Raw genomic sequence first — 25,732 nt, forward strand, 5'->3', positions numbered from 1 at the left:
GGCTGAACTACAACCTGCTACCAGTTCCGATTGTCCGTAATTGTATGAATAAAACATCGAGGACTACCAGTCAGCTTAGGAGTAAACTGAAATTCTTCATAATAAAGGGGAAACATATAAGAATTAGTAATTCAGTATTTTGAATATACAGAAGCTGCTCTTTTTTTTTTTTTTTTTTTTTCAAAAGGAGAGTTTTAAAGCTAAATAATGGTTTGGGGTCATCACAAACTTTCAATTTCCAAGTCATTTTAGCAAGCTGTAATCCACTATTACTGAGTTTCAATCAGTCCAGTGGAAAAACATTTGAAGATTTTCAGTTGGAATTTCCACTTGTAAGCATAATGCACGAAAATGAACCCTCTTAATGGAATGGACTACAAGCAGCTATCATAACATCTGCTAAAAACCACATCAATAAACAAGAAGAAAGAAAGAAAACACCATGGATAACTCGAGAGGTAACAAACCTTATTGATGAAAGAAGAACATGGAAAAGAAGAACAGATGAAGAAGAAGAAAGGTTAAGATATAAAACTTTGGATAAAAGAATCAAACAGTTAACTGGATAAATAGGCAGTGCACTGAGATAGAAGAACTACAAAATAGGAACAAAACCAAAGAAGCGTTCCTGAAAGTGAAAGAACTTAATGGAAAAGCAAAACGTACACAGTCTAATAACATCAAGGACAAAGATGGAAACATATCATTGATAAGGAAAAGATAAACAGAAGATGGGTGGAGTACTTATCAGATCTCTATGATGATGATAATAGTAACATATTAGATGATTCACAACACCTTAAGTTAAACGTAACAACAGATACCACTCTACCCACAAGAAAGGAGGCAGAGCATGCAATCAAGAATCTTCCTAATAATAAATCCCCTGGGTATGATAATATGCCGGCTGAGCTGTTAAAAGCTTTGACTGGCAATAATAACAACTATTTAGTGGAATCCATTCAGGACATGTATAAAACAATACAATTGCCTGAAGTTTTTACAACATCTGTCTGCATACCAATTCCAAAGAAACATAATGCACAAAATTGCGAGGATTACAGAACTGTGAGCCTAATATCCCATGCATCTAAAATTATTTTAAACATTGTTAACAAACAAATTGAAAGAGCCATAAGTGGTGAATTGAGTGAACAACAGAAAGGCTTCAGAAGTCTTCTGAAGAAGAGGAATGGGAACCATTAATGCTATCCTGGAACTAAAAATACTAATAGAAAGATCACTTGAAAGAAATAGGAACATTTACATATGCTTCATAGACTTTCAGAAGGCTTTTGACCTGGTAAAACATAATAAAATGTTCAATATATTAGATAAATTAGACATAGAAGATCATGTACTTAATATTATAAAAATGATTTACACCAAACAGAAAATGCAGCTGTTTAACAATGAGACTTCTGTAGTGAAAATAAAAAGAAGAGTTAGACAAGGTTGTATCCTTTCACCAAATCTATTTAATATCTATAGTGAGATAGTGATGAAAAAGATTGAAAAATAAAAAAAATAGGAATTAGTATCAATGGTATAAAATACAACAATCTTAGATATACTGATGATACCATTCTAATAGCAAAAAACAGAAACAATTTAATCAAATTAATGTAGCTACTAATTGAAGACGGTAAAGAATTTGGATTAGATATAAATGCAAAAAAGACCAAATTTATGAAAATCTCAAAAGAAAGCAGATCCCAGCCAGAAATATTCATAAACAATATGAAAATTGGACATACAACAGAATACAAATATTTAGGCACCTACTTTACTGCAGATGGAATGCAAGATAAAGAAATAAAAATAAGAACAGCCATAGCTAAAGATGCATTCTAGAAATATAAAGATCTGTTCAGAAGTTCTGTGAGTATTGAGACAAAGAAAAGAATGATAAGAACATTAGTGTGGCCAATTTTCACACATGGAAGTGAGACCTGGATATTCAAGAAGAGAGTAAGGCAAATAATGGCCTTTGAAATGTGGTGCTATAGGAAAGCTCTGAAAATCCCATGGACAGAACATGTGACAAATACAGATGTCCTACAGAGAATAAGAATACAGAGATCTTTATTACAGGAAATGATCCAGAGAAAGATGAGAGTGGCAGGACATGTACTGAGAGGTTCAGCAGGACAGAGGATATACTAACAGTATTAGATGGAAAAATTATGGGAAAAGGATCAAGAGGACATGGCTTGAAGATATAAGATCATGGACAGGATCAGATGGCTTGAAGATATAAGATCATGGACAGGATCACATGGCTATGCAGAAACAAAAAGGAAAGCCACTAACAGAGAGAACTGGAAGGACATGGTGCTGCACCCGCTCACTAAGGAAGCTACATGATGATGATGATGAAGCATAAATGCAGGATTTCTGCATGGGCATTTCCAAAGAAAAGTATATTTCATTTGTTTCTTCCATTTCTGCTATGTATAGTAGACGTGGTAGAAAACATCGATAGGATAAGCAGGAGAACTTTCTACAGATTTTCTATATGGTCTTTTACAAATCGAGAGTTTACTGTGACACATCACATTCTTTTTCGATGTCTAACACGTGGTGAGTTAAATTCATTTCTGTTTTGAAATATAATGCTTAAACTAGTGAAAGTGTCATTTCTTTATATAAGTACCATAATGCATTGATTTTTTTCAGATTTTGTAACTGAAAGGTTACAAAATATAAAAAACATGAAAATTACAATCAATGCATGTATTTTTATACATTCTGTTATGATCAATATTTATTGTTGTCATTCCTGTACAACAATATTTCTTAAACTTTACATAGCATGGATCTGGTTTTTTTCGGTGTAATTTTTTGTGGCTCATCACATATACTTACATATATGCAGGTAGTGTGCTGAATTAAATAAGTAGATTTTTAAAATCAGTAAAAATACCTGTTAACTTAAACTAAGTGTGTATTTTCTGTGTGCATAAGTTGTACATATTATTAAACTTGAATAACAATAATTACACATTTCTGTTGTTGAATTTTATTTTTATAGCATGATATTTCTCTATCTAGCTCACATGCCATATTTGAATTTTTATATTTTCTAATGAAATAACACGGAAATGCTACTCTACAAGGCTCACATAAATTAATATCACTCATGTGAAATTTTATGTTAATCGTGTATAACTGATCTGAAATTACACATAAGGAGTATACAGTTGTTCATTCCTGTACAAAATTTGCTTTTGTACAGGGATGTTTATATATATTAATATTAATTCTTATAATATAATTATAATATTAATATTAATATATATATATATATACTGTATTTTCAAAGTTTACAATGTACAATCCACTCCACTCTTCTTTATATATGAGGAAGCCATCCTGCCAAAGTAACTTGTGGTCTTCCTTTCTAGCCAAGGGTTTTGCATTTGGGATTTTGTGCAAGCCATCCCAATGAACCAAAGCCTTTACCATGGTGCATGTACTAGATTATTTGACCAGATTACATATTAAAGCAACAATGAGCAATTTGACTTTCCCTTCTGCTTTGCACCTATAGATTTTGACTGAGAATACTCTTATAAGTGCATATAAACACTGCACACTGTTATCAAAATATACGGTATCATTACATTCCAATTCTACAGAAATTTTCATAATTACAAAAAAAAAGTCTCATATATGTTTATGTGCTTGTTTTTCACAGTACTTTTACTGATAACTAGAAATGCTTTTTTTAAAACCTTTACAGATTTGATTGAAATGGTAACATGACCAGTTCTATAGAAGTTAGCTACCTGTTGCATGATGTGAATGTTGTTAAACAAACTGCTAATATCCATACAATTAAGCTGTGTTAGGCTAAAATACATCTTTGTTGTCATGGTATATTTACTGTATTTTGCCTGCTACGATATGATGTCATGAGGCTGTTTCGAACAGAACTAGTTCTTCTCACTTGAACTGTATAGCTATTATAATTTCCAATGGTCTGTGCTAATATAGATGCAAAGTAGACAAAGTTGATGAGACTCTGTAATAATATAAGAAGAAAAGCTTTGTTAGAAAGAAAAACTTGTAAACTATATAGTATTTATTATTATTATTATTATATAGGCATCTCCATGGAGTCTGCTGACTCATTGTGTGTGTGTGGGGGGGGTAGACTTTTCACCAAGAAATAAGACTTTTCAAGAAAAAATTTAGTTCTCACACACTTGCTAACCACACTCCTCAATTTCTAGGAATGACCTTAGTTCTACCCAATTAGTAATGCAGTGAAAAATCTGTATCAATCATAATAATCTTATAGTAACTTACACTGCTTGTAAAGAAGTCAATGGACACCATAGTGTGAGGTACAAATACCCATGTGCCCACCTTAATAAGATCATATGACCGCATTTTGCTGTGATGACTACAGCAAGTCTATGAGACATACTTTCCACAAGTGTACGATAGCAATCAGTGGTAATTTTGGACATTCTTCCTGTAGGCATGTGATTAGGTCCTGAACTGTTGTGGGACATCCCTTGACCTCACCTGGTTCTCTAGTTCATCTCACAGATGTTTAATACGATTGAGATTAGGGCCCTGTGGAGGCCAGTCAATTGTGGACGTTCATGTCCACAAACCATGCAGTTACAGTATCAGCCTTCCTGAGGCCAAAGCAGGAAAACAGGATGATAACATCACACTACCATCTCTGATTTCATAGTTTGAGTTATGCACTCTGGCAAGAGACGTTCACCAGGCATCTGTCACACCCACGCCCATATATCTGCTTGGTAGTGTGATTCTTTGCTCCATAACATAGCATGTCCAAGCTTCCACATCCCACTGTACACAATTTTTGCACTGCTGAGAACCAACATGCAGCTGAAGATGCTGCATGTTGGTTCAGGTAATGTTGAGCTTGCATATTGCAGTTCTACCATGGAAACCTATGTTGTGAGCTAGTTCTGACTGTTTTTGTGCAGATTCGTGTTCCAGTCAATTCCTGGAAATCTGCATTCAATGTGTCAATGAATGGTGGTTTTTACATATTATCCTTTATAGCACAGCACCCTATGGTCACATTTGGTGAATATGGTGGGTCATCCACTGCAGGTAGCATTTGCAGTCGACTCCCTGTGCTTCCATCTCAGTATGGCATCACTGATTATTGTCCTAGGATGGCCCAATTTGTCAACAATTTGCCAAATACATGGACCTGCAGCGTGGCATTCTATCACAATGCCTCTTTCAAACTCTGTCAGCTCCCTTCTCGTAGCCATTCGCCCAGACACAGTTATATTGACTTGGGAGCATCATATTCCTGCAATTTATACCAGATACAAACACGTGACTCATTACCTGGCACAATGCACTTTACCCGTGGTGGTGATCATCAACTTCTTTCCAAGCAGTATATATGTCTCCATCATATCTACCCTTTTTCTCCTGTCAACCAACTGCTGTAACCAGCAAATCTTCAACTTATCCTCATAACAAGCATTTTGTCGACCTTCTGCTAGTTTGGCTCACAGATGGAGATCCTTTTCCTCATCCTCAAAAAACCTAGGTGACCAGATCTGTGCATATGAGACCTTATAGAGTCCTTTTAAAAAGGTGTGATAACCATTTTAATTTTGCTTATCAGTCTGTTCTTAAATAACCAAGTAACACTATGACTAACATTTACCACATTTGAAATATATCCTCTGAACTTCAACATACAGTCCAATTAGTACCACCAAATCCCTAGCTTCATCAGTTTCTTGGAATATAGCTCCATCAGTGTCAAATGTACTGTCAAATCCCTAGCATATTTTCATAATATGTGAGCCAATATAATATCTAATATCATAGCTGTATTCACATCATCTATCTCTATGTCCATATCGGCACCTGCCACATCTGCTACTGCAATATTTCCACCTGGATTACACATTTGCAAAGTGATTACTCAGTAATCGCTTTGCAAACATCCAACACTTGCAGTTTCATATGCAATGGCACTACTCCAAGTAGTCTAATGCCACTAAATGCAAACTCTCGGGATGCTGCATACTCTGTTGGTGGAACTGTACTAGAAGAAGTAAAGGAAGCAAGGGATCTTGGGATGAAATAGAAATTTGAAGTTTAGAAGGCATATTGCAAAAGTGGTGAATGATTACTGCAATACTAAGGATGCTGACCAGCATCCTTCTTAGTATTGCTTTAGATAATTGCCAAACATCTAAGCCAGAAAGCCTAAGGTTCCAAGTAGGTATGTATTTAAAAATGCAGCATATTACACCTCTAAATCAAAAAATTAGAATAATCAAAGAAAATGTGTTGAATGATTGGCAATTCTAATTTCTTGCATAGAAAATAATTATTATCAAACATGAATTGGCATCACCTAAATCTACATTGTTTGTAGTTATAACCATGTAAACACATAAAAATGTAATATATAAATTATAAGAAAACTGTTATTTGAAAAATTAGAATAATTTTAACATGGTTCAAAATATTAGAATATTCCAAAATTTCCCTATTAGTTTTGAGGAGAGCATAGTAATAGCATATATTTGAGTAGCTGCGTGACTGACTCGTGTGTGAGGAATCTGCGCGTGGATTTGAGTTAATCATTTGGTCTCCCTCGATGAGTCATTTGACCCCATGGAGACATCGTTATAATAATAATAATAATAATAATAATAATAAACATGGGTCGAACGAGCGACATATCGAAAGATAAGAAGTTTCGTATGGTGTCTCTACACAAAGAAGGCCAAACTCAACAATTTATAACTAAGAAATTGTTCTCAAGGCAAGCGTGACTAGAGAGTATTGAGACAATATTCTAATAACTGGAGTTTTCAAAATAATTGCTGCAATAGCGGTCGAAAGGTAATAACTACACCAAGAGATGAGAGGAGCTTGAAGAATATCGTGAAGAAAAACCGCTTCCGAAGTGTAAGGTATTTTTACAGGAGATGAGAAGAATAGGTGTGCATATGTCTAAATCTACGATGTTGAGACGACTTCACAAATTGGGTTTTAAATCACGTGTCTTAAGACGAAGCCGCTTATGACTTCCAAGCAAAAGGCAGCTAGAGCGTGAAGGTGTAAGCAAAGATTTTTCGGGTCAACAGGACTGGAATGAAAGGTGATGAAAGTATGTTTTGTATGTTCCATGATCATCACGGGATACTTGTTTGGCGTCTTAAGCAAGAAGTCTTTAAAAAAATAATGCATGAAACGTTTGATGAAATTTGCAATCTCTGTCATGGTATGGGCTTGTATGACCGCAGAGGGTCAAGGTAGGCTATATTATTGAACACTTTATGTTACCGGAATCGGAAGATTTATGTGACGGTGATTGCCTTTTTCAACAAGATTCAGCTTCTTGTTACACTTCCAAGACCACTACTAGATGGCTCAGAGAAAGACAAATCAGCGTAATTCTTTGACCGGTAAACTCACCAGATTTAAGCCTCATGAATTTGTGGGGAATTATAAAGAAACGATTTCAAGAAGTTGCCCCAAGAGATAAAAATTAATTTCTTTCTAGTCTGCAGACCATATGAGCATGTTTTCATTAAAAAAAAAAAAAGACTGTGAACCGCTAGTAAATAATATTCTCAACCGTTTACGAACGGTCATAAAAACTAAGGGAGATGCAACAAAGTACTAATTATCATGTTTCCCTTTGACTGTAATGTTTTTGCATTTATTTTCGCATTATTCTAATATTTTGAACCACGTGAAAAATTATTCTAATTTTGTGAATATTTTTAAATAACAGTTTTCTTATAATTTATATTACATTTTATGTGTTTACATGGTTATATAATCTACAAAGTAGGTAGATTTAGATGATGTTAATTCACATTTGGTATTAATTATGTTCTATGCAAAAAATTAGAATTGTAAATCATTCAAAACATTTTCTTTGATTATTCTGAATTTTTGATTCGGAGGTGTACAATTGGCTGAAAGAAAATTCACAATTTCCTTTTCTTTAATACATGCTTTGCAAAAACACAGTGATTGTGGTTTTGGTTGAAGATTAGAGCACCCACAAGTACAATTTCAACTCATACTAGAGAAGGCAAAACTGTAGATAACTAAAGTAGCGGTCTTTGAGTCAAAAGACTTATTCATTTCTTTATCTTATATGCAAAGGTATTTTATTTGTTATCTATCTTTCATTCTTCATCTCTATGTGCTGTTTATTTCTTTACACATTGGAAAGACTCCCGAGAGACAACTGACTAAGGTAGTTTCTTGTCTCTGGAATGTTACGTATGAAGAAAGATTTCAAGAAAACAGGGTCATACTTATGCACAAGTGCACGAGGATCTAGATGGGGCCACAAAATTTACGGACAAATTAAGGGCCCCACACAATGAGCGGCCCCGAGCACTCTAGCGCCTCTGGAAAAGTGTAAATACAGCCCTCCAAGGAAATATAATTTCCAGAGTCCTGTGAACAGGAGAAGAGCAAATATGATTGATGCATAAAAGTTGATAAAGGATTATTAATATGATTATTAATATTAATATTACCAGATTAATATGGGAAGGTTTTTCATAAAATGGGAAAACATGGGAGAACAATAGCCATTCCTCTCTGGGTGCTATATAAGTAGGGTAAGGTGAGGAGTTAGGTTTTGTTGTGTGGAGAGTGACTGATTGAAATGCATTACCTGAACATAGTTGGAGAGCTTGTTCGTGAGTTTATGACCTAACCTCCGATAGCAAGCCTTTTGACTCCATGGAGGTCTGATAATAATAATAATAAATTATGACCTAACAAGTTATGGATTATGCATCGAAATATTACATCATCAAGGTATGGACTAAATAAATAATTAATGGAATTTTGAATAAGATAAAATACTTACCTGAAAACATAAAACTATCGTAACATACCAGGATCTAGGTTGTACATTAGCAGCTCCTATAAAAAACAGAATAAAATATAAATATTATTTTATTCAAACAGCTGAAAAGTAAAAATCAAGCTGGTGTTTCTAAATTATATATCACAGCATATCATATTTCCGTTAAAATTACTTTTGAGTCCTCTTCAGCATTGTTTGTTGAACCTGCTGGGCGTTTTTAGTTATTCTTTTAATCCTGTGTTTATCTCCCCCCCTTGTATAAAGAAATGGTCAAACCACACACATTGGAGAGGATACAGGGATAAGTGACAAAGGCAATATCAGAACTAAAATGGGAGGATGGTGATGCAGAGTTTGGTTGATATGAGAGATGCTTTGATAGATACGTTTAAGTTAGTGAGGGGATTTTATTGGATTAATACAAAGTAATTGTAAAATTGTAAAACGTGCGGAAGGTGAAAAGTAAAAAAAAAAAAAAAAAAAAAACGAGCAGTATTCCCTGGAAAAAGAATTTTGGCATTTGAAAGAACTCTAATAATAGGATGGGTAAATCACAAATAAGAGCTCTATCGGAAGATAAAACCAAAGGAGAATCTAATGCAGAAGATTATAAAACGGAAGCTGCAATTATTTGGACACATCTGCAGAATGAGTGAGGACCGGAAGATAAAGACATTCATGTTTGGTATTATGGATGGTGTAAACAGAAGAGGTAGACCATACAGAGAATGGATAAACGACATAAAGGACTGGTGTGGAATGGATATACAGAAACTGCGACATTGTGCACTGGACAAATAAAGGCGGAAGAAGATAGTGAAGGAGGCATCGGACACCAACGAGCAGTGAGCCCATGGTTCGTGATGATGATGATTCCCTGGAAAGTGATGATTGCTGGATTTAATTAATACCTATGAAATGTTTAGGAGCAGATATAGAAGGAAATATGTGAATGATAAATATATATTAAGATATCATTAAAACAAGATATGTCAATAATTTCTCTAAATTATTTTTTTAAATAATCTTAAGAAATTTAATTTTTTTTAACTTTTACTTAAAATTTTACTTTTCATCCTCTGCATATGAAAAGAGGATTTTTTTTTTTTTTTTTTTTTTTAACGGAGTATGGTGGAGTGGAATTTATGGTTAAAATATATTGTGAATGCTGGACCTTCATTAATGAGTCTATCTACTACATCGAAGTTAATGAAATAATTTGGATGGAATATAGCAGATATTATTGGTGCTATAATTATTACATAATATACCTCCAAGGTGTCCAAAGACTCATCCAAAGAGGGCACTTACTCTACAACTCTCCGTCTCCACCACTGAATCCACCAACTACCGCATCATCACTAGACCAACGCCATCTACTGCCCACCATCACCACCACAACTAGTATTTTCACAGACAATCACAAGCATCCATGTCCACAGCGGGATTCGAACCCCGCAATCTTTTGGCTGAAGAGCGGATATGCTAACCACTCGGCCAACCAGGCCCGTGTCAACTTGGAGTTCGTGGGGGAGAAAGAAAGGAACAAGTTTATGAAAGCTATTGCTCTCTGATAATCAGAAAAGCAACAAAACAACGTACTCGTAAGTGTCCCATACTGATGTCACCGAATATGACATTCAATCATATGCAGATACAAAACAATATGCGGGGGGGGGGGAACAAAAATAAATAATAACCACACATCATATACAGTACAAACATAAAACAGTAATACAAACAAGATGACACAATTAAAAACCATACAACAAAAATAAACACAACATAATAAAAATAAAGCAAAGCAAACAGGTAACAAAAATATTACCCATAACACACGATCGTTATAAAAGAAAGAAATAAGGACGTAACAAACACTTTAGGATATTCATGTGTCTAGATATCTATAAAATGTCATCACTAAGGGCATCAAGGAAAACAAATGAAGAGGATAACAAACAAGAGAAGATATAATATCCATAGCAAGAAGAATTCAAGTACAAGCACCAATGGAAAGAAGAAGAAAGCAAAAGCGAGAACCAATAAGAGAATCAATATTATAGAGGCTGTCAGCGACATTAATAAGAAACACAGAAGAATGTAGGATGCAACCTGAGAACATTACGTTACCTAACGATGCTTCAAAACGTATTTTCACATAATTCATGACCAAAATTATGTAGAATGTACAAAATATAAAGCAGAGTTAATGATAACAATAAAAATAATATGCAAGACATCACTGTAATCGAACAACAGCATGTGCGATTTATTGATGTGACTATATCAGGAGATACTAGAGTAGAAGAACAAATGCATGAAAAACTGACCACGTATAGGGATCTGGAAATTGAAATTCAACGACTTTGGAGCAAGAAAACAAACAATGGTTCCATTTGTCATAGGAGCGCTAGGAGCAATACCAAGAACATTTATGAAACATCTGGAAAAGTTGAACCTCCCAAATATAACACCATCTCAACTCCAGAAAATAGCACTTTTAGGGACAGTTCACATTTTACGACGATATCTAGTCGATTCCTAGGCCTTTGGATAAGGCCCAAATTGGACTCATTTGCTAGTCAAAGATTTCATTTCATTTCATGAAATATTCTATTTTTTGTGTTACTTGTTGACTGTGACTTAATTGAATATATAATAACATTTCGATGTCCAAGGAAAAATATGAACTACTACAAGTCTGAGAAAATGGGAATATAGCTTGAAAAAAACCCAATAGAAATATTATTATTACGTGACACCTCCAGGGTTCGTGGGAGAAATACATCTCACCCTCTCCACTACTACCATCAACGCCATCTACCGCCCATCATCACCAACAACCGTATTTTTTGTCTGTACTGTCCGACCACAGATCCGAGACCTTCGGCTGGCAATGTGCCAAGAAGAGTCGATTCATGTTGAAGGGGAGAAAGGAATAAGGTGATGCACGAATTTGTTACCAACACGCGAAATCAAATGCTTTATACGTAAAAGTTTCCAGCTGTTGTATAATCAAAATAGTACCACTTTAAGAAGTAGAATTTTCATTTAAAAAAAGCTAATTTTACGACATAATTTGCGGCAGTTTTAAAACAGTCACAATTATTAAAAACTCAAATCACAAACACCTGCGATCCTCATGAAGAAAAAAAAAAAAAGAAACACTTTCATCTTAAAATTAATAAACCCTAATTGCTGACCAATAAACAGATACTAAAGAAAAATAAACACAAAATACAAGATATATCACTTCTAAAAAAAAATTAAAAAAAAAACTGAGTAAAATAAACATACCACCACTGCAAACAATAACGCGCAAAACACTAAAAAAAATAATAATAAATAAAAAATAAAATAACACTGGCTTCACCAAAAAAGAATAAAATGCGCCTTTCGTGCTTACTTTTTTTTCTCCAGGCTTTTTCTATTTGTCGGCAGTTCTTGTTCTCAATTCCATTCTCTATAATTTTTCCAGTCCCCATCCTCTAAGCCTGTAAGAGCTATGGAGAATAGCCGTTCCCTCTCAATGTAACCATTGTTCCTCATCTTTCGTGTTCCAAGGGTTGACCAATTCTTAATTCTCTATGGCCGTCGTTCTTTCATTCTCTATGGCCGTCGTTCTTTCATTCTCTGGACGTGTCCATACCATTTCAAAGCACTTTTCTGAACATGAAAAACAAACACCTCCGTAAACATAATATAAACCAACCGACATCATGACTTCCGGTGACAGTCGAACTGGAGTCTTTCCCGGAGGGTGCAGTGTCTCGTTCTTCCATTTACGCTATTTATTTATTTATTTTTCACATTTGACGTCCGTAGTTAATGATTTACATTCAGATGCTTAGATGTGTCTTGTAAACAGGCTTTGGAACAATCAAAGACTTATCTGGTAAAACCAATGCTTTGATGATTTTTAGAAATAGCACTTTGTTACTGCTTTCTTCTGGAATTAAGAATATAATCTTTCTATGCTCCCAGATTATTTTCCTTATATTACGCTTTAGTTATGTTTTCTCTTTCCCAACTTGGCATTCTATTTCAGCAATTGTTTCTTTCTAATTTCGTTAAATTTTTGTATGCCAGTTTATGCAGATTTCTCGGCAGAAGCAGAAGGAGGACCTGTCTACTATTTTTATATCTCCATTTTACTTGGTTTATTATTTAATATTGTAGGTGCCGCCGTAGCGCAATTGGAAGAACAGCTGAACATTGCGCCCTTCGATTGGAAAAGACCTCGGTTCGATTCTCGTCGTGACTAGGGGAATCCCTATATATGCCATTTCAATTGAAAATGAAATTGAAGACGAGCCGATCTCATAGTATAGCAAGGTTTTTTCTCCCGGAAACTCAGGTTTTTTGAAGATTTTTCATCCTGCGTGCAGACAAATCGGCCTTCAGAACATACGCAATTTACTATGCGACCACAGATGCGAAACCCCTTGATACAGAAGAAGGCGAATACATTCCGATTGTAATCAATGCGTTTTGTGGGATGAGTGTTTTTTTATTATTATACGTCGTAAAAAATGAAAAATTGAAAAAGATCAGTTTAGCTTTCGAGTGCCGCAGGCCAGAGGTGTTGGGCTTTTTGTACTTGTTTCTGATAATAGGTTTTTTGTATTTATGGCTGTTTCCGTTTCCATACGGGTGGCGGCGCTAGCGTTTTTGGCATTAAATTTCTGCTATTGGTGCAGGTGTTTTGCTTCTGAAAAGGTGATACATTGATTTAACTTTTTTTTTTTTTGTCGTGTATGTGTTATTTTGTAAGCTTCATGTCGTTGTATTGTTTTCTTATCTCCAGAGTGCAGTCTCACGTGATTGGCATACTTAGGTCACATGATTTTGATTGTGAGTTATCGGAAATCAGTAACTTTCCTAAAATATGCAATTAGGTAAGGTAATTTTCTTGGGAATAGAATTTATTATCTTTTTCCTAATGAAGTTGTATGGTGACGAAGCCACCATGCAATTCATTAGGAAAAAGATAGTGTTTAAAATAAACAGTTGGGGAAAATAATATCAGGTCTATCACCTAATGCCTGAAATATTAGAAAGGATTGGGGAAGGTAGAATTTCCTTATTCAAGATACGTATTATTTCTGTCGTTTCATAAATGTGACAGGTGGTAGATGATTTTCATTATCCGATGTGATCCTGTTTACTGGATGCCTGAAGTGGTTTGAAAAAAAAAAAGAAGAAGCTCCGTGTTTAACCTCTAAGGACATCATTTCCAGATTATCAAAGCTAACCACAGTACTGAAATATATTATAGGTTTCTACTAGTCTTTCAAGAGATATATGGCATTTTTAATCCCACGAAACAGGCAAAGCCGAAGAATACACAAATTAATTCACATAATACGCTGAACCACCACTTGTAGTCTCAGTTGCATAAGCCATAATTCAAAAAATATAATCCAATCTTTCTTGGGTGGAACTGAAAATTACAATGTAACGGATTTTGAAGTGATCGGTGTGTGCGTGCGGGGGGGGGGGGGGAGCTCAATTTGCATTCACGAATTAGAACCGGGAAAGAAGAGGTAGATCGTGTCCTCCCGTTTAACGAACTGATATGAATGAGATGTTCCCAAATTATAGCATAAACCCTTGCGTCCTTTTTAATATGAAACATTCACAAAAAATCAATTTCTAATTCGTGTATCTTCAATGGAATTGCTTTTAAAAACATAACGAGTTTTACTTGTTATCTTATTAAGAGTAATCTTATTACTATTAAACAGTTGATGTGCTTTACGTCGTATATTTCGCCCATATCATATACCTGCAGAAGATCCAAACAAAACGCAACATCATTACTGTATTTAGATATAAGTTGTTCTTTTTTAATAAGATCATATAAAATGATAGATCAAAATGTATTATCTACATATACCACATTTTTATATATGAGAGGTTGAGTTGGTTCGTATGGAATTAGGGATTGAGTTTATTGCTTGTTTTCATGGATGAAAACTCTTCCACGTTTGTATGAGACTGACTAACCCACCTTCAGATTTTTGTAAGAAGCGACAAAATATGGATAGATGCGTTATATTGACAAAGCATTCTGCCAACAGCACATACAATATGGTAGATGGTCTAGAAAGAATTAAACGCTTAGCGTCTAATTCTTTGGTATCCCTTTTAAATGTTGTTACTCAGTAAGTATTATTTTCTCGAACTCAATCACCGACGAAGCAAGAGTCTCCGTAGCTCAGTCGGTATAGACGAAGTCCTTTGGTCCGAAAAACCTGGGTTCGATTCCTGTCCGTGACCTGAGGGACCTTTATCTGGTCTCTTTCGATGAAAGGTGAGTTAGCCGGTCTCATACAGAGGTAAGGGTTTTCTTTTCACCAGGAAACTCGGGTTTTTCGTCCCCCTGAACAGAACACACATTACAGTCAGGAATATTTAAGACCCAGCCATAGGCCTGATTCGTCAGCTATGCCGGTCCCGAGCTCGGATAAAATTAGAGGGGATTGAGATTGTGCCGTACTTCCCTGTAAAAAGGGCCTCACGGCCGTTGTATCATCATACGCTAAATAAAATAACCGACGAACCATTCCACATAAAATGCCTCTGACAAAAACAACTCATTTCACCCATTAACCACCCTCCAAGCAAAAAATGAAGTCCTCATAACCTTGTTAACCGCATTCTTATTATATAATTTCCATGAGTGATCCCTTGTTCTTTCACTTCCTATCATCTCTGAAAATAGTCTTCTGCGCTAATCTTTATTAAACCTGTTTAAAACTTATGTGTATCATATCTTCTCTCCGCCTATCTACTAGCCTTTGTAACTTAAAGACCTACAATCTGTCCTCATACAACACTTCATAGACCTGTCATAATCTTAATCAATCGTCTCTCGATCCTCTACACTGTCTTATTATCCAAAAGGAATCCAGATGTGACTTTATTAACATCTTTTGAGGGTTAACAATCAGAGGAAGGTTATTATTTATAACCTTCCTGTGATCGCATGTCAGTGTATACCTCAGTAATTCAAATAATCTGATAGCTGTTTTGGCTCTCCTTTGCGATATACCACTAACCCTTAACGCTTTGTCCACAGTCACCCCCAAATCCCTTCCCTCATCAATCACAATGATCACAATTAAACGTTTCAGTGAAACGTTTAATTGTGATCTTTTCTTGGCAGCGCTTGTGATATCTTCATGTCAAAGTGCATTAAACTGGTAGCCGTTATCCTTTGTCCACGTTGTCAGTAGAATCCTATGGCACACACACACACACACACATCACTAGTCACCTGTCATCTCGTGGAGTCAAAGGGTGACTCCACCCTTTGATATCTGTCCATTAGCCACCCTATTTACATATCATCCAATTCGTAATGGGGAAAACTATGTAAAATTGGTATATAAACAGATTACATAGTTTATATAATCTGTTTATATACCAATCCAAACATTAATTTGATGTATTACGTATTACATCATTCTGGAGATGACAAAATGTTAAATAATGAGAAATAATATCATATTTGGGCAAAGTTTTTTTTTTTACTGCAATTTTGTATGAGGTTTGATGTTATTTTGACATAAACTAAATCATGCATCTCTGAGCAGACAATGGAGCTCTTACAATAATGAATACTAAAAGACAACATCAACAAAATTAAATTAATTCATGATCCTTCTGAACATAAAATTTCTGATAAGCACAAATATATCTAACTGATAAAAATAAATAAAAGTTATACTATAGTACAAAATTTAGCATACAAGATAAAATCGATCTCCCTAACTCGGAGAACTTGGTTGTTAGAACTGTCTTACTTCGCTATTTTTTGGGTATAAGACTCATGATTTTGGTTGACTATTTCAAACGTAATTTCATTTTATAATTATACAGCTGTGTCGAAAATTTGGAATATCATAAATCAAGCTTTTGAAAGCTTTCTCAGTTTTTTTTTTATTTTATTAAAAACTTAATTCTAATTTTTATGAGAGAATTATAGACCACTTGCGTTACACTCTTATGTTATAGATCTTGTTATCCCTCGTCTGTAGGACCAATATTAAATAAATAAATCAATAAATAAAAACATAACAGCATTATATAAATAAACTGTTTTACATAAACACATTTATAAATTATGCTCAATTTCATTCAGTCCGACTCGATCTTTTATGCTCTTATCAATCAGGTATCGCACTTCTTTGATTGTCATTTATCATTATAGCAGTTTCTATTATGGCTAATTTTTTATCGAGGAAAATATTTCATCAGAAATCCCAATAGATCATAATTTTATCATGAGAAAAACTTAAGTGTTACTTCCTGCTGAATTCGTCGTATAAACGATAAACGAAAGTGACTGGAAGTCAGGAACAATGTCATCATTACTATTACTATTATTACTATTACTATTATTACGGGCAACTCCAGGGAGTCATTGGACTCATCGAGGGAGGCCCCAAATCATATTCATCACAACTATTTGACATTCATACAGTATCTATCATACCTCGCCTTAAACTCATTCACTGTCACAGCATCCACCACAGACTCAGGGAGCGCATTCCACTCATTCACTACTCTAAAAGTAAAGAACCCAGATCTAACACCTTTACTAACCACACATTTGCCCAGTTTCCATGGATGTCCCCTAGTCCTCCCACAACCAGCCCTGTTCTCAAAAATATCTTCTGAATTAATTTTATAGAAACCCTTCAGTAATTTGAATGTCTCAATCATATCTCCCCTCCTCCGCCTATCAACCAATTTTTGCAACCCACAAATCCTCAACCTGTTCTCATACGGTTCATTCCACAGACCTGCTATCATCTTGGTCACTCGCCTCTGGATCCTCTCCACCTCCTCCCCATCAAGAAGAAACCTAGGTGACCAAATCTGAGCACAGTAGTCTAGATGGGGTCTTATCAAGGCTCGATACAGAGGAACAATAACCTGCTTGTCTCTGCTTGTCATCGTATTCTTCAGCAACCAAGTGATTTGATGAGCTGTTTTGGTCACTTTTGCAATGTGTCCCCTAAATTTCAATTCCTTATCTACCAACACTCCTAAATCTCGTGCCTCATCAATTTCCTGGAGCACGGTTCCACCAATGCAGTAAACTGCCGCCAATCTTTTCACCCCAAAATGCATAACCTTACATTTTGCCACATTAAACTGACATCCATTCTCCTTAGCCCAGACCTCCAATCTATCCAAATCATCCTGCAAAATTTTGACGTCATCTGCATTCACTATTGCCCTACCCAACTTCGCATCATCCGCAAACAAATGAATTGTTCCTCTCAGATCATTTCCTATATCATTTATGAACAAATTAAACAGCAGTGGTCCAAGAACAGATCCTTGTGGCACACCACTAGTCACAGGCCGTCTTGTGGACTCTACTCCCGAGTAAACCACTCTCTGATATCTCTCCGTCAACCACCCTCCTATCCATCTCACCAACCCTATGTCCATTCCCATATGCTGCAATTTACTGATTAGAATTCCATGTGGAATCCTGTCAAAGGCCTTGGCAAGGTCCAGTAGAATCACCGTAAACCCATTACCCTTATCCAGTTCAGCCGTCACTGTGTTATAATACGTGAGCAAGTTACTGAGGCATGACCTACCCTTCACAAAACCATGCTGTCCCCGATACAGTATCCCATTTTCTTCTATCCAATCTTGTATTTTCCTCTTGACTATTTTTTCTAAGACCTTGACAATGATTCCTGATATGCTAATCGGTCGGTAATTTACTACAGCAGTCTTGGAACCACCTTTATGCAGTGGAACTATTTTCCCCTCTTTCCACCCGCTCGGGACTAACCCAGACCCGAGACTCAAATTAAACAAAATGGTCAAGGGTACTGACAATTCTTTAGCTGCTTCTCGTACAACACGAGCTGGTATACCATCCAATCCTACAGATGTATTGACATTGAGGTTATGCAATAGACTACTCACCTCCACTTCATTAACCACAATTCCCGTATAATCTACTGGTACATTCGTTTCTGCAATGTCACCACCTGGATGATATATTCTTGCAAAGTGCTCACTCGGTAACTCAACTATATCAACTGATTCAGTTACCTCCCTACCATCGGCATTCTTTAAAATCAATCTGCCATGTACATTTTTCCTTTTACTTGCTACATATCTAAAAAACTGTTTAGGATTCTCTTTAGCCTGCATGGCCAATGTTCTTCCTTTTTTGCTTTTCTTACCACACTCGTCACCCTTCTGGCCTGTGCTTTATACCGTTCATGTGCCTGCCGGTCTCCTTAAATTCCCTCCATAGTTGTTTCTTTTTTTGCAACTCAATCTTAATGGTGTTATTCATCCATTTAACCCCTACTTGATTTATTATTCGGACTCTAGGTATACAGTCAGCCATTGCTTCATGCAAGCACTTCTTAACTACCTCCCATGCACTATCAACTTCTAGTCCTTGCAGTTGTACATGCCATGGCACTGAACCAATCAAACTCCTAAGCTTGTCATACTTTCCAGCCCGATAATTCCACATGTACCCTGTCTTAATTGAAAATTCTACACCTTTAGCCACCTCCCAAGTTAAGACCCTATGATCACTCTCACCGATTGGTGGCAATGTGGTCATATTTGTTACAGCCAAATCCTCAGATGTAATTACTAGGTCAAGCACTCTCTGACCCCTAGTATTTTCCATTACATGCTGTCGCAGATAGTTATCCCTTAATAACCGCATAAAATCCAGTTCCTTTCTCCCGTGTGTCCTCTCCTCACTCCAATCAATGCGACCATAGTTGAAATCTCCCATAATAATCACCCTCCTTCCACCCATTTCTTCTATTTGCTTGTGCATACTGTCACCACCATCTTTTCCATCACCTGGTCTATAGCAGCACCCAATTGTATATTTAGTTCTGCTAGCCACAATCTCACACCAAATGGCCTCAAATGTGCTCTTTTCTCTATCCTGCAATTCAACTTCTATTCTCCTTGGCTGCAGCTCATCAGCTATCATCAACAATACTCCTCCCCCATTTTATTCTCCCTGTCATTCCTGAACACACTATACCCATCACATTCAATCCCACTAGTTATATCATCTACAGTCAGCCATGTTTCACTAATACCTATAACCTGTGGTCTGGAAGTGCCAACCATGGCCAAAAACTCTTCCTTCTTGTTCCTAATACTCCTAGTATTAGTGTACATGAATTTAAGACCCCCATTAGCCCCAACCATACCTTGACGCCTTATATTAACTATCCCACTCAGATTTGTTGTCCTTATTTGCTCTGGCATATTATATTCATTCTTACATTCAACTGCCTCTATAAGGACTGTATCTCTACTCCCCCCCGCTAACAAATCTAGTTTCCCTGAATTTGCACATCCACTACACTCAGCAACACTTTCTCAAGTCTTCTTACACCGTAACCATTCAAATGCAAGCCATCCATCTTATATAGATCCTTTCGCCCATCAAACTCACTCCACACATCCACAAATTCCACACCACTCGTCATACATAACCCACGCATAAAGTCATTTGCAATTATAGCCCTCCTTTTAAACATTTCACTGTCATACCGTGGCAAAAGACTAATCATTCTAACTCTCTCACTCTTTTCTTTTGCTACCTCAAACAATTCATTCAGGTCTTCTATCATTTCCATTTTATCTCCTTTCAAATCATTCGTACCTGCCACAACAATCATTTCTTTCACCCTTTCCTTTTGCTCTCTAATAGACGCAGTTACGTCCTTTATGGTCGCACCAGGTTGGTACGATTTTGTCAAATCCTCTACTAACACACCTCGTAATAACGAGTTCCCATACAGCACTCTATCCTTCATTCTGTTCATGTTCACATTCATACGTCTATTTTTCCTGTCATACCTTTTATTATTGGTTGGTTCATTCAGTCTACTTTTGTTCATGCAATCTAGCTGCTGATTTGCTCTTTCTATCGCACTATTCAACAACGCGATCTCACTCAATGCATCTATCTCATCGTTTTTGTTCTCTGAGAAACCATTTATACTATCATTCACACTCTCACAATTTTCATGTACAACCTTGCCGTTTCCTGTCATATCCCTGTTTCCTTCATTCTGAAGGTTGACAAAAATATCACACTCACGATCCGAAATATACTTCAATTCCGCATTCTCCCTACATTTTCTACACACATTCAATCCTTTATTATCATCTAACCACACTCCGACCGCACTCCGCAAAGCGTACATTTCACAGCTAGTACACTGACTCATTTCTTTTATGCTACCGTTCTTTGATAATGATGGCGAACCTACATTACTGGCCGCCATTTTCCTTCGCACAGGTGCCATTATTATCTGTGACGTGTTTTGTCAAATTATACCCTAATCTTTAATCATGATGTATTATATACCAGGGGTCTTCAACCTTTCAGACAGTGCGGGCCGCATTAAAAATTTCAATGAAGCCAGCGGGCCACTAAGCTATACTGCGGTATTTGGAACTGTAAGATGCTTTCCAGATTCAAAAGGAACGCTGTGCATTTAATACTTTACATAAAATCCTATAAAATAAACAAACTCAGCTTTAAGAGCGTAGGTAAGAGTCAGGTTCATGATATGTAAATACAGTCAATACTTGAAAAAAGATAATTTAATGAAGAAAACATTCATTTTTTACAATGTCAATGGGCAACTTGGCAATGTTTTTCCTTGACCAGCTTGTCGATGTTGGCATCAATGTTGGAAGTTGCCATATGCAGAGTATTCTCGAGATGTTGGTCCATAATCTGAGTTCTTGTCTTGGACTTCACATGCTTCATTCTGGAGAAAAACTGCTCACATAAGTATGTGCTTCCTAACAAAGCGCACATCTTCAAAGCATGCCAGCAAAGATTACGGAATGCGTCCTCAGAAACGTAGTCTTTGTAAATGTCCTAATAATGTTGACATAGTCACAATAACTTTCATGACATTCTCAAATCCAATAGTTTTCGCGCACAAATTCTCCTGGTGGATTAAACAGTAGTAATGGACGAAATCTTTTCCTTCTAGTTCCAGTTCTTTCCGTACCATAGCAACAAACCCTTCGTTCTTTTCCACCATAGCAGGGGAACCATCCGTTACCACACCCTTGAGGTTGGTTAAGCTTAGGTTGAAAGGCTGGAGCATTTTCTTGGCGGCTTCAAGAATATCAGTGCCTTTCGTCGTTCCCTTCATCGGTACGAGCGCTAGCAGTTCTTCTGTCACATTGAATTGTCGATCAATGCCACGGACAGAGATAGCCAGTTGTGCTGTATCCTTCACATCTGTGCTCTCATCTAAAGCAAGTGAATATGACGTAAATTCGGACTACCGTTTTTTTAAAGTTCCTTCAATGTCATTGGCAAGTTCTTCGACACGTCGTGCTACAGTTACTCCAGACAAACTCGGTTGTTTTAAACACTTCCTTATTATTTGGGCACAGAATATCCCCAGCAGCGATGAGACACTCTTTCATAAACTCGCCGTCCAAGAAGGCTTTTGATTTTTTTAGCAATTTTTTCAGCTATTACATTACCATTACTTACTTTGACGCACGCTTCGCTCTCATCTCTCTGTCTTTTAAACGTACCTTGCTGACATTTTAAATTAATTTGGAGACGTTCACTTTGTCTACACGAAGCCGTCCTTGAAGGTGATCGAAATTGGTTCCATGCTTTGTCTCATAGTGTCTTTTTATATTGTATTCTTTTGATACTGACACTGACTGACGACAAATTAAACACACTGGCTTATCGTCGATCGGCACAAGAAAGTACAAACTGGTCCACTTTCCATTAAAAACCAGACAAGAATCACTTGATTTACGCTTTTTACTTGTAAACGCCATAATGATGGAAGGTGAACCCAAAAAATGATCCAAAATGGCCGTGTAATTATTGTGGATAATAACGTTATTATCCTCTGAATATGTCTCACACTAATGAAAAAAGTCTGACAATATAAAACCACAATAGGCTATGGCTGACACGATGAACCTGCGTGCGCTTATACACGAATATCCCACCGATTGACTGACTGTTGATGATCCTCTTGTATTTATACGAAAATAACGAAGTATCGGGAACCTTCAAGATGTATCTGGAAGGCACTAGACAGCGCACTCGAACGAACTACTGCTTCAGCCAGCTACCTGCGGCGTTAGTACTAGTACTTAAGTACCGCTTGGCGCTGGTAGATGGCTGAAGTATCAAATGCACAGCGTTCCTTGTGAATCTGGAAAGCATCTTACAATTCTAAATACCACAGTATAGCTTAGTGGCCCGCGGGCTTCATTGAAATTATTTTTTATTTAATCGCGTTTTAATGTTAAGTAGTTATTTTTCAAAATGGTCTTTGGCCACGGCAAAGAGCTCTGCGGGCCATGCTTTGAAAACCGCTGGATTACACTCTTGAAGAAGATTATTCTGTAGAAATATTTCCTACCTTAAATGGTATACTTTGTTAATTAGTAGCACAATATCACCCGAATTCTTCTTACTTCCAATTATGAGATAAGTGGTTACCAGAGCGTGGCACTAACTTAATATTTTACAATAAAATCTTTATCTTGCTGCAAGTTATTGTCCCTACACGTTCAATCAAAGTTACGACTGTACCGGCTTGAGCTATCAAACGCTACGCTTGACACAACAGAACTAGTATGCTGCTGTCTTTTGGAAATCAAGTAGTAGGCATTACATAGCCCTTATGAAGGTTTTTCGCGTCTTAGATTCGAATTCAGATCTCTCCAACCAAAGATCTTCTTCTGTACTGACTGAGGTTTTCTGCAATATTATACCTTTCAGTCGTTTCCGACCTTAGACGACTTTGTAGGCATTGCCCACAAAGTGTTCCTGGTAAGATTTTTACACGGTAGCTCACCATTGCTTCACCCCGTCCCCCAATTTTATCCAGATTCAGGACCGGCATGTGACTGGGGGACGTATTCATGACTGTAATCCATGTGTGTTCACGGGGCTGGATTGCCTGTTCTGGGATACGAAAAACCCGAGTTTCCGGCTGAAAAAAACCCTTACCTCCGTATGAGACCGGCTAACTCACCTTTCATGAGTTAAAGATAAAGTCAGATAAAGGTTCATCACGTTGCTGACGAAAATCAAACCCAGGTATTTCTGACCCAAGGGCTTCGTCTATAATGACTGAGCTAAGGAGACTCTGCAATATTATATACATACTGATAATACTGTACAATAGACTAATGAGTATATCAATTGATATAAATAAATACATATTGTAATAATATATATGTAGTAATAATCTTTGTATATACTTACCACAAAGTGTAGCAGCAGATACGGACAAATATAGCATTCTAACAAATTGCATAAATGCGGGAACATCTTCCATCTTATCTTGGCCCCCAAACTCCCAGGTTGCGGGCTAATTACGCAAGGAAATACAAATATCAGAAGTTACTTAAGCTTTTATTTCATATAAAATAGAAACATAAAATCTAAGCAGTCATTTTATTGTCTGTTGATTTGTTTCAGAATCATAAAACCATTTGTAACAGTTTAGCATTCAGTATAGTGTAAGTTAATCTGTATTACTCGTGTATAATACCGAGGAATAAGCGATCCGTGTCTCCTTGAATAAAGTCTCACTTATTCAAATCTATAATAAGCGTAATAAATCTATAACAAAAGCGTAAAATATCGGTCAGGTTGGCCGAGTGGTTAGCTTATCCGCTCTCCAGCCAAATGGTTGGGGTTCGAATCCCGCCGTGGGAATGGATGTTTATCTGTGAAAATGCTAGTGGTCGTGGGCAGTAACTGGCGCTGGTGTAGATGATGATGGCAGCAGCGGTTCGTTGTAGTTGGTCAGTTGTAGAGTAGGTACCCTTCCTCGATGAGTCTTTGGACTCCTTGGAGGTGTCACGTAATAATAATATAATACCTCAGATTCAATACATTGCATTAGTTGACTTTCTAGGTACTACTGTATCAAGTATTCCTAAAGGGCCAAATCATCGAACTTTGAGGTTTATCCTCAAAAACTGATATTTTAAGCAGGAAAGTTAATGAGTATCGTATGTAGTGTAGACACAATCACACAGAGGAAAGAACTCATTTTCATTTGTATTTCATTCCCATCGCTCAAACTGCAGGAAGAGCAGTAGTAGTAGCCTAAAACAGCACGGATTGTATCCACTGATATTTCTGATGAGTCGACTGGATGATATCATGTATTTAAACAACAGCATTTTGTCGATCATCTGTGCATGTTTAGGCTATTGTAATTGCGACCGAAACAAATTATTGAGTGTATCGTGCCGATTAATCGTGTGTATGTTCTGCAGCAGGTTTGTCTCTTGCTGGATGAAAAATTCTTCGACCGCCTTATGACACTGGCTAATTCACCTTTAGTTCATCGGAGTATATGTAATATTTTAGATCATGGACATCCTACTATATTATATTGTTACCCAGCACATGGTGACTATTTTAAATCAGATAATACTCATACACTTATCCATTGCGAAAAGATCTATTTGTCCGTAGTGAAATTAGTCATCTTTTCCGAACCTACCGCTTTTCCAACTTATCGATGTAATTGACAATCTGTAGAATGCAGCGACAACTATCACAACCACGGAAAGGATTAGATATATCATTGCTTAACTAAAAATTCACATGTATGACACAGTAATTAACTTCTTAATATGTAAATATTTCGTCTTAAGTATCATAAGAATCATCAGTACAGTTATTAAACAGCATCATTGTACTGATGATGTCTTATGATACTTAAGACAAAATATTTACATAGTAAAAAGTTAATTACTGTAGCATGCGTGTCAATTTTTAGTTATGAATACTCCACAGGT

The 25,732-nt window shown here is 36.5% G+C and overlaps 1 protein-coding gene across 2 annotated transcripts in view; it reads right to left on the minus strand.

Annotated features, from left to right (window-relative positions):
• Window positions 1-3,134: 3,134 nt before the first annotated feature.
• LOC150109408 (uncharacterized) overlaps window positions 3,135-25,732 on the minus strand; it is a 46,523-nt gene continuing 23,925 nt past the window's right edge. For both annotated transcript variants that reach the window (XM_090407948.1, XM_090407958.1), the window contains 3 exons: window positions 24,180-24,285; window positions 8,873-8,928; window positions 3,135-4,027 (listed from right to left, as the gene is read on the minus strand). In XM_090407948.1, the coding sequence (XP_090264074.1) occupies window positions 3,875-4,027; window positions 8,873-8,928; window positions 24,180-24,285 (315 nt within the window). In that variant the 3' untranslated portion in view covers window positions 3,135-3,874. The remainder of the gene's footprint in view (window positions 4,028-8,872; window positions 8,929-24,179; window positions 24,286-25,732) is intronic.

This window comes from Typopeltis vanoorti, chromosome 2 (genome assembly GCF_054136105.1).
Source record: "Typopeltis vanoorti isolate ZY-2024b chromosome 2, IOZ_Tvanoo_1.0, whole genome shotgun sequence".
Taxonomy (NCBI): Eukaryota; Metazoa; Arthropoda; class Arachnida; order Uropygi; family Thelyphonidae; genus Typopeltis; species Typopeltis vanoorti.